A 10,851-nucleotide genomic window follows, 5' to 3' on the forward strand; every position below is an offset into this window, starting at 1 on the left:
GGATTTAAGTGAAAACCAATTTATAAGCCCCAGATCTTAAACTGGAAAACATGAGTATTTGTTTCTGTAAATGCAGCTTTCTAAAAATCACGTTTAAACCTACAAACTCTCAACACTGGAATCTCCTTTAAACTGTAAAATAATTTACATTTTTATCATCAAGCTGTACAAATCTGTTGTGCAAACTCCACAGTCCAACCAATAAATCAGGGAAAGGTTATTACTGCTCAGCATCTGGGAGCTCAGCATGTTAAGAAACACAACATTCTAATAGCAGCAATCTCTGTTTGCAGAGAGATGTTTTCAGTTATTCAATTAAAACTTACCCATGTTAAACATTGCTCTATTGAAATAGCGCTCAGTAACCACAAAATTATGCCGTTTTTTTCTACAATTTCTCTTTTAAACCTCTTGACTTCTCACATTCAGCTTAAAAAAGACTCTTTTAAGAAAGTAAATTTATATGAAAACCTACTAGTTCTACAGTTAGTAATTCTGTTAATGATTTCACTGCAGCAGCAACTCAAATTATTCCAACACAAAGCTCACACATCCTTCACACACGTATTGAATGCCTTGGTGTGTCCAAAACGCAAGTTGTTGCATAATTGTACAGCCACTGTGTTTATAATTTAACTAACAACTTACTGCTGCCTGCAAAATGCCAGGACAGAATAAACAAATGAGAACCCCAGAAGCACAGCAGAAACCCTCTCCAAAGCTTGGCAACTCTGTCCAACATTTGGATTCAATCGCCAACGGGATAAATATTAAACAAAACAGAGGGGAAAGATAATCCTAAATTCCACATACAACAAATCCCTACACCCACGTTATCAGGTTCCCCCTCCTGAAATCAGACTGGGATGGAAAAGAGGAGATGCTGCTTGGAAGGTGTTCCAGGTGCCAGTGACTGCAGCAGCAGTGCCCCAACACACCACAGCAACAGCCAGGCAGAGAAACTGCCTCTGTGTGCAGGGGGAGATCTTTCACACCAAGTGTTTTTGGGCATTCCTTGACACCCAAAGGTAGTTCCTAAAGTCTCGTTGGCTTCGTTTTGGAAGGCTCAAGCAATGGGAATTCCCCTGTGTTTTGCTGTAACTAAAATCCTGGACTGGGGGCCTTGGAGGAACCCTTTCCTCCCAGTGTTCCACGTGTGTGTGGCCTGTAAAACTCCACCTTGCTTCCCTTTCCCATCTGGAAGTGGTAACTGCCCCCCCTGGGCTTGAGGCCAGGCACAGACCCCTCAGAATCACCCTCAGGCATGACCTGGGGTCTGAATGCTCACAGATAATGTTCAACACTACCAAGACTACAGAAGTATCATTTTTCAGAAAAATCTTCCTGAAATACATGGGGTTTATATAAAATATTTATTCCTTTCTCCAGTTTGGGTTGATCCAAGAGAATGGGGCATTTCTTTGGGAAAATATTTCTGTATCAGCCAAGACACTGAAGGATTACTCCACAATGGAATGTAGAACTAGAGAAGATCTGACCCTGCACTTACATTTTCTAAAGCTTTTCCCCCTTGACATACCCAGTGTTCTGCAGGTTTTTGCATGGCATCTGCCCAGCTCCAAACCAGATCCCACCAGTACCAACCCTCATTTGGTTTTCACATATCTTGATGTCACACAAATGAAAGGGGTTTGCTACACAATTCACAAATGTCTGTTTTACAGTAAAATAGTCACTTCTTCCCCCTCCTTTCTTGGCTGTCCCAGCTCCATCAGTCTCTGCTAAAACCTTGCCAAAGGACCAGCTGAAGCTTTCAGGTGTATTTTGTCACAGGCTAAAGGGGTGATCCTCAGCTGTCAAGCAGCAGTGAATCTTCAAAGTCACACTGTTTGCATCAGCTGCTTATTTGTTACTGTATCTTTTCCCACATGTTAACCTCTGTCCTCATTTTCCAGGTTTTCATGGGAAAACACACACACATGTACCAGCCACTGAAAATTACAGCCATGGGTGAATACAATTCCTTCTACTCACAGAGCCAGTGAGGAGCTGCACTCCAGCAGCATTGCAGAAACCATGCTCATTAAGCCTAGAAGACAGTATGATGAACATTTACCTTGGTCACCTCTTCAAAAAGAGCTGACTAACTGCACTCATTACACTTGTTTGTACACCATCCTAACGAGGCAGCCAAGTCACGTCCCTGTTTTAGTTCCCCACGTTACTTTGAGGATCACTTGACACTACACAGGCTGTTAGTTCCTAAACAACCAGACATGCAGGTTACATTCTCTTTCTCAGATACCTGGACCCAAACTGGACACAAGAAAAATCATCATCTTCATTGTCTTCATCACTACTGTCCTCAGACACATCAGAAACGGCAAGGAGGAGGAGGGAGAAAGGGTTGTCGTACAAACTACCACAACAAAAATGGAAAAGGCCATCAGATTCTTCTTAAGCCAGAAGGAAAAGTCAATGGTAGCTTTTAAGTCTGTCAAAAATCATCTCCTGTAAACATGCAGGCAATGGATAACTCCACATTAGTAGAACCAAGACCATACTAACATGCTCTGTTACACTACCACGAGTTATTGAGTTATCAAAAACACCACACATTTACAACCCAAAAATTGAAAAAGAATTTTTCAGACCCAATAAAAATTAAGGCTGAAGTGGAATGCTTAGACATGACTGAATAATGAGTATTACAATTCTAAGCTAGTGAACTTTAAAGCGATGATCTCAAAACCTTGTGTGCTTGTTTCTCCCTCCTGCAGGGCCAAGGGATTCCAGGAGCAGCCAACAGAGGAAATGCGGTGGCACTTGGCCTGGCACTCTGAAATAGGCTGATCTGTAATTTAAATCTGTGCACCAGGGAATTAAATCTAACCCAGTCCAGCAAGTAACAGCTTTCAACAAATTAACTAAAGCCCTACTGAGAAAACCTCCGCAGAGCAGGAGGTTTGTCTGGTTTACTATCCAGCAGCAGCAACTGAAAGGAAAGCTCATAGTTTAACTGGAATGGATGCACGAAGAGGAGGAAATGAAAACCATATTGCTCCTTTTGCAGTCATTCCATCACCCCTCAGATGCTGGCAGAAGCAGGTGTCACGTTTTGGCACAGACAGCCGGTTAGCGAGTCAAGGGATTAGAGCAAACCAAACACAGAAATCAGCTCAGGGTGAGTGGGGTGAGCTCAGCACAAACAGCAGCTCTTCCAAACTGCACGATGATGCCACACCCTGCACAGCACACACCAAGCACTGCTCTGTGCAATACCTAGGAGGGATCCTGCTCTGCAGGGAAGGACGCCTGCGCAGGGCACCGGGCGAAGCAGGAAACAAAGGTGGGCCCATGGCTGTGGGCCTCTGCCTGGAGGTGATGACTGGCATGGCTGGAGGGCTAGCAGCCATGGCTGGAGGGCTTGGAGAACTAGATGGGATGGAAATACTCAAAGAACGTGGGGTGGAAGAAGCGGAAAAGCCTCCAGGATGGGCCACGGTGTATGGCCGGTACCTCGGAGAAGGCGGCTGTGTCCAGGAAGGGCTTGTTGCTGTGAGGTGAGAGCTGACAGGAATGGGAGGCACAGCTGTGCTGGCAACTGAACTGGCTGGTGGGGTAAGAGATGAACCAGTCATTGGTACATAGCTTGTGAAATTGGTAGGAGGAGCTGGACTAGTCCCATAGAGACTAAACCAGTTATAGGGGAAAAAGAAAAAAAAAAAAAAAAAGCAACGATTTAGGATATGCAGAAAAAGAGTGAAAAACTTTAAAAATCGATTCTATTTATCGTTCTTGGGACACTTCTAGGCCCCTCTCTCTCTTCTAGTCTAGCAACCAATATTCAAGTGAAACCAGCATTCAGTTATAATCAGAAGTCACCTGGATAACGAACTGGAACCAAAGGAGCCCACATTACAGAACATGGGGCTGCTTCCTGGGTTGGAGCCCATGTTTAGGATGAGGCTTCTGTCGGGAGAGCGGGCGGCGGCGGCGATGGGCTGGGATGTAGCTGTCAGGCTGGCAAAGGGGTTCTCATCCCTTGCCTGGGTGGACATCATCAGCACTTCCATCAAAATCTGCCCAATCAAGTCCTTAAAATCTGAAAACACTGTTAAGAAGAAGAGAGTCAGTGTCCTCATCTCTGTCTTCAGCTACACATTAGTCAGAGACGTAAACATTAGCAGAGAATTCAAGGAAAGAGGACAGAGAGACTTCTGTGAATTAAGTGCTGCTTTTGGCAAAACCAACACACTGACACATCTATAATTATCACTCTGTCTGTATTAACCAGGTTCTGGAATTACAGCTACACAAAAATACAGCTTTTATGGAAAATACTGAAGATCAAAGATGACCTCATGCTGCTATTGTTGGTTATTGAAGTTGTGTTGTGTGTTCCACTCATATTTTCCCACCCTGCTGTTCAGTTGGGCAAGTTATGTCATAAAGAAAGGAAAAAAAAAAAATAAAAAAATGCATACACACCCCACACATAAAATAACCATTTTTAATTGGGTCATATTTATAGCTAACATAGAAAACATAGTTTGTTATATAAAATAATCATGACTTCTTGGCTTATCAAATTAACTGCCAGATGCCTGTTATGATGCAAGATAATTCACTGCAGCAAAGAGAGAAAAAGGTGAAAACAAAGAGATGGGAGTGTGCCACTCCAGTGAAATAAGCCCTGCTCAGGTGCCCACCTTCCTTTGGGTTCTGCTTGAACTGGGCAGAGAGGGAGTTCAGGAAGATCACGTCTCTGTCTCGGTCCTTCCAGGACACTCTGAAGATCTTACAGACCAGCTGCAAAGCTTGTTCCTCAGACACCTCCGACCCAGACAGGGGCTCCTGGGGGGCAACAAGCCAAGAATCAACACCTTGCTTGCCACTGTATCAGTCAAGTCACAGTCGGGTACAGATCTCCTTTAAATGGCTTCGGCCCAACTCTTAATGGCAGGTTTTGCATGTTGATGAAGGAATATTGATGCATTTGACAAAATTTGGAGAAAACAACCTGAAGAAACGCAAGGCATGCAGAAAAGATGTAGCAGAAATACCCAAATCCAGCAGGACTCCCAAAACACATTTGAAAACTATACACTAAGAAGGGAAATTTAACCCAGATACCTATGATGTCTGCCTTAAGGAATTAATTGGGGATTCAAATTTTCATTATCCACAGTTATTTTAAGAGTTTCTTGTAAAAATGAAAGCATAGGAAGAAGCAAACTTTCCCCAAGTCTTTCTCAACTTCAAATCTTGCCCAAGATAGAGACATCTTTCACTTGAATGAACTCAGGACAGGACTAAAGACTCAAGAATTTGCCTTGTTTCCCTTTCTTCAAAAAAGAAAGGTGATGTAAACTGTGCTCAAAATAAAAAACTAGTTTCTTTAACGAGAATGGTCCCACACAGAAGGTACCAAAGGTTACAGGGGAGGGCTCTTGCAACCCTAAGGCAGCTGAGTGTGCACCTGAAAAAACGATGGAACACAAAGGAAGAACACTGAAGTGATTACCCCCATGATGTGAGGCGAGGTGGCTTTTAAACATTTCCAGAACATATGTGACAAGCCAGTCCCATCACTTTGCCCTGCCCTCCTCTCTGCTCCCCACACTGTAAAAGCAACGTGATACACAAACTAGAAAATTCAGCTCCGTGGCATTTCAAAGGTTGGGCTTTGAGGCTATTTCCCTGCAAGAGTTCTCCTGTGAGAGTTGTACATGTTTACTAGAGCTAAAAAAACCTTCTGATATTTAACTAATATTAGTGCAGCTTGCACTGCAATGCATCTTACTCCTTCAGACAGCAACACTCTCTTCCTTTAGAAAAAAGAAGTCAGTGAGGAAGAAAAAAACACAGATTGGAGAAAACCAAGGTTGCCACTAAAAATCTCCTTTTTCTTTTAAATTTGAGACCTCAGAATGGTTCCCCACCCCCCCACTGGAAGGCTGTCCTTGATTCCAGGCTATTTATTGCCCAGCAAATAATGAAGCTGTCCCAGTGCCCGGCCTGCAGCTCGGGATGGCTGGGAAGGATCCTGTGGCAGGTTATTGCTCCGTGGCTTTAGGCCAGGCTTTTACCAACAGACCTTATTACTGACAGGGCAGGAATAAACAAAGACATCTAATGAGCACTGCAAGAATTGCTGGAGAAACTTCTTCCCACTAAAATGATGTCCCATTTCTTTATGGCTCTGTTTCACACGGGCCTTAAAATCAAATGACAAAAAGGACGATTCCAGGAGGGAGTCAGCTTTGCTTGCTTTCTTTTTCTACTTTAAAGGGTTCTACCAGCTCTCTAAACCTCAATACCTAAATCTTCTTATGTATTTTCTTATAATATCTGAGGAAAACCTTATTACACAGCATTACTCCAGCACACATAACACTTGAAGCAGCACTTTTGTGAGCAGACCACCAAGTGCTACACAAATAAGATGCAACAATCTTCAAAGTCTCTTAAGAAATGGTTCTTCAGGCCTACTGTGTATTAAAAAAATAGATGTGGGGACTAATAGCTCACTTTGTTTTAAGACATAGAACAAAACATTTTCTTTAGAGTTTTCAAATATCATCTGTAAATCAATCCGAGACATCAAAATGCAGCTTTGATATTGGGACTTTGGGCTTGATATTGGGACTTTGGGCTTGATATTGGGACTTTGGGCTTGATATTGGGACTTTGGGCTTGATATTGGGACTTTGGGCTTGATATTGGGAGTTTTGACTTATTTTTCCTTTACATGAATTTTAATGAGAAAATGCAGTGAAAAACTTGTTTACAGATGACACCTGAGGTTCCATCCTCTCAAAAGCACATGTTCAAACCCTGGAGATGACTGAGCTCATCCCTGCTCCCTCTCCATCCAAAGCAGACCGACCTTGTCCGTCAGGCTCCGCTTCTCTCTGCGATCGTTCTCATCGACCTCCATGTTTTCAATTCCTGAATCCACATCAACCTGGGACATACTGCAAGTGGAAATAAGAGAAGAAGCCTGTAAGATGCTGACTGAAGGAGTGTCCCCTTAAGTAGAAGCAGCAGAGAACCCAATGCACAAACAGCAATTAAAATCACTGGTTGATAAATGCTTCTCATGTTACATTTATTTCGAGTTCAAGCATTCTAATTCCTTCAGCAGGCAATACACAGCCATCACATCCCATAACATTTTCTTTTTTAAGCAGAGCAGCTGAATTATCCCCACCAGACATGCTCATCTCTTAATGTCTAAGATAATGCTTTATCTTTTACCACTTTAGGTCAGGAGTTCCCATTAAAGCCAGACTAAAACAAGCATTACAGTGGTCTAAACAGAGTGTGATTTTTAAGCATTAAGCCCTCCTGAATTAACACAGCTGGGAGGGAGAAGGGGCAGAGCCTTGGCCTGGGAACAGGTCTGACCATCAGCATTGTGCCATATTTGCTGGCTTTTACAAGCTGCATTTGTTACCTTTTCTCACAGGAGACACTATCAATATCCATGCTCTGGGACCGAGAGAGAGACTGGGATTGGGTTTCAAGGCTGTTGGATGGAGAACTGCTGAGGGAACTCACTCCTTCGCTGCTCTGGCTTCGGTGGGCTACTCCTAAAGAAAAGGCACCACCAAGGTGTTACTACAGAGGTGAGAAGGCACCACATGTTATTGGGATGGAAAAGGAGAGGAAATGCTGTTTTTCAATCCAGCTGTTAAGTGTTATTAGTAATGCATTAGGAAATAAATGTTAATAATATTCAGTTAACTACAGGTAATCCTATTTGCTACCTCCCCTTGCAGCAGCAATGTAGGAATGCTTACCTGCATTAAACACAAAACAAAGTTAATTTGCATCCATGGGGAGCTCAAGAGATTCACTCCCTTTAAAACTCATCTTTCATAAGATTGCTCTGTCTACTTCAGACCTTGTCAAAGCCCCCTAAACTCTGTCCTGTCAGAACAGGACTTTGGGCCATTACAATGGAGTTAACTTGGGTTAGGATAAAGGACACGCACACTCCAACAATTTACTGGGAAATTATCAGTACTTTTCCTTCTCCACAAGAATAAAATAAGCATCCAGGAAGTCCTAACAACATGCACCAAGTGTAACACCACCACCATCATGACTTTGGAGGAGGGCTGATGTGTGTCAGGGGATGAACAGATGGAGTCCCTTTGCAAGGGAGACTTCTCCACAGAGGTGTTAGACACCAGCATGGTAGGAGGGAAGTTATATCTGTAACTCCAAATAAAGCAGAACAAGCCTTGCATTCAGTACAAGGGTTATTGGTGAGTAACTTCAGGGCCATAGCTGGGTATTATCATTCATAAACAACATTTTTGAGCCCATTGGGTGTTCAGTGTGAAAAGAATAGAGACTGAAACTGAGATCCTCCATTAACTACCTATTTGCCAATATTAAATGTCTGCAAAAGATTTCACCCAGATAGCAAGAAAGAGTCAAGAAAAACCTCAATTTCGGTTCTAAATGCCTATTTCCTGCAGTCCTGGAATTCTGGTGATGCACACTACAGCTGTGACACTGAGTCCTTGCAGGAGGCACAGCCCCAAAGCTCAGCACCACTTCTCCCCAACACCAAGGAGACCCAGACATCAAGGGCAGTGTCTGAGCTGAGCGAGGCTGCTCAGGTCAGTCAGGTCAAATAAAAGCAACTTTCAGCAGCAGAACTTTAAGGATGCAGATTCCCCAGGGATAACACCCAGCAGCACTACACTGCCAGTGGCAAGGAAAGGCTGAAGTCAGCAGGGAATTCCAGTATGCAGTTGATTTAAGATATCCCAGTTACAGCCTTGTTTTACTTCAGGACATCATCAATTACAAAGGGACAATATTCCTGGAGTTCTTCATCTCTCCTCTTCCCCCAAAAATCTGGCTAAGTCAGTGGATAAAGAGACCAGAGCAAACATGGCTTACCAGGGCAAAGGACTGCATTGTTCTGCATTCCCTTGGGGTCTGACTCTCTCTGCCAGGAAAATGTGCTTTAACAGTGATGCTGCAGCTCTCATTACCAGGCCCCCTCAATCCTACCCACCACCTTTTCACACAAATCTCCCAGAATTTACTTGCACTTGAACTTTGCTGGATCAGGCACACAATGAAATACCTGACACCTAAAGTTCCAGTTGTCACTGATACACTGTCTTTAGGTTCTTCAAAATATTTCCAAAACACATACGAAATAAGGATCATCTTTTCCATTAAATTGGTGCCTAAGTCTGATCTCACCATGACAGGCAATTCTTGAGAACAATGGATGCTTACAAGGACACCATTCTGCTGGGGCTGCTCTGTATGTCCAAATGAATTAAAATCCTCTGCAGTCACTTTATGCTGCTGAAAGGAACTGCTGCAAACCACACAGCATTAGCTGAGTCTTCATTTATGCTACATAAACACAGCAGATAATCTGTTACGGAGAGTTTTCCCTCATCCATTCCCCAGTTTAACCCCATCTCTCACCCTGGTGTGAAAAAGGATACACATTAGTAAAAAGCTGCAATGAAGGCACTGTAGGAAGCAAAAGCTGTAACTTCTGTTTCTGGTCATCAGCCAACCTGGTCTGCACAGTCAGGAACTGCCCAGATGGTTCTTAAAACAGAAATCTCCCAGATCTTCACTATCCAACCACCCCAAACCTGTCAGCCAACATCTGGGCATTTCTTCCTTCAGATAACACCTTTCCACACCCCCTGCTCTGTTGGCATGATTGTTTATCCAGTTGTGCACTAGGATGGATCAGGATCTCATCTATCTGAAAACCAAACATTTATTTTTCCTGGGTTAGTTTTCACTTGGATTAAGTCCACGACCCACCTCGCCACAAAGCTACTACAGACAGGAGAGCAAGAAATACTCCTTTCAGCAAGAATCCAACCTAAGATGGATTAAAACAGTCGTGTAACCACAGGCTGAGGGAACACAGTGAGTGAACTCTGCACTGTTCTTAAAAAAAAAAGTCACCTCTGCTGCTGGGTTGCTGTCTGTAATCATGAGGAGAATACAGAGTGTTAAATTCCATCTGCAATGAGATTTTCCTCAGGAAAAGCTTCTGATAGCTTTTCTCTGTCCTGCTTTGGATACAAGGCAAGAGAACAAGCAGGAAGGAGTCACCCCTAGGTATTTCTGAACAGCACTGTAACTAAACTACAAGACTTAAGCTTGTAAATTACCCTATTTGCCAAAGGGAAAAACACGGCACTTCAGAGAGCAAATAGGTAAAGGATAAAGAATTCTGCAAGCTTATTAGAAATCATATTGAAAACTTGGTTAGAACAATCCTGATGTTTGTTTTGTGATTGGTTTTGTGAACCTCTCAGCTGAGAAACAACAGGCAAAACAATTCAGGTTTTCAGACAAAGACCACAATACTGGCAAACATGCTAATTTGTTCTGGTTTTTAAGACAGACGACTTGAAATCAAAGTTTTCTAAGTCAAATGTGTTATAAATATAAGAATATTGTCTTCACCTGTCTGCAGAGCAACCCTCCCAACTTCCCCTGCTTGCTGCATTTGTCTGATTTTAACTGATCAGCTCTTATTGCATCTTCTGAAATAAATACCATTTGTAAGCATCCTGCTTGTATTCACTCCAGTAAATAGTGAATTGGCAAAGTAATACAAAGCAGAAAGCAAACACTTCGTTCTTACACTGACCATGCACAGTCACAGCCTGCTATTTTTAATTGTGCCGAATGCTCGTAATTAAAGATCAAAAATGAACTTGGGACTGATTGCTAAAATGGACCTAGAAACCAATCAATAAAAACTGTGTTGCAAAACCAGAAAGGGATTTTTCCTGTCTCCTTGACAGATCTTTTCCCTAACATTGTGCAATATTAAACTGTATCACGAGCTTTGGTAACCCACATTTTAAATGC

The 10,851-nt window shown here is 42.8% G+C and overlaps 1 protein-coding gene across 1 annotated transcript in view; it reads right to left on the minus strand.

Annotated features, from left to right (window-relative positions):
* Positions 1-10,851, minus strand: part of UBE4B (ubiquitination factor E4B) — a 38,340-nt gene that overhangs the window by 20,765 nt on the left and 6,724 nt on the right. The window contains exons 2-7 of the mRNA XM_017825682.1: positions 7,424-7,559; positions 6,854-6,941; positions 4,674-4,818; positions 3,847-4,075; positions 3,244-3,654; positions 2,267-2,380 (exon numbers count right to left, since the gene is read on the minus strand). Of these exons, the coding sequence (XP_017681171.1) occupies positions 2,267-2,380; positions 3,244-3,654; positions 3,847-4,075; positions 4,674-4,818; positions 6,854-6,941; positions 7,424-7,559 (1,123 nt within the window). The remainder of the gene's footprint in view (positions 1-2,266; positions 2,381-3,243; positions 3,655-3,846; positions 4,076-4,673; positions 4,819-6,853; positions 6,942-7,423; positions 7,560-10,851) is intronic.

This window comes from Lepidothrix coronata, unplaced genomic scaffold (genome assembly GCF_001604755.1).
Source record: "Lepidothrix coronata isolate B3197 unplaced genomic scaffold, Lepidothrix_coronata-1.0 Scaffold122, whole genome shotgun sequence".
Lineage (NCBI taxonomy): Eukaryota > Metazoa > Chordata > Aves > Passeriformes > Pipridae > Lepidothrix > Lepidothrix coronata.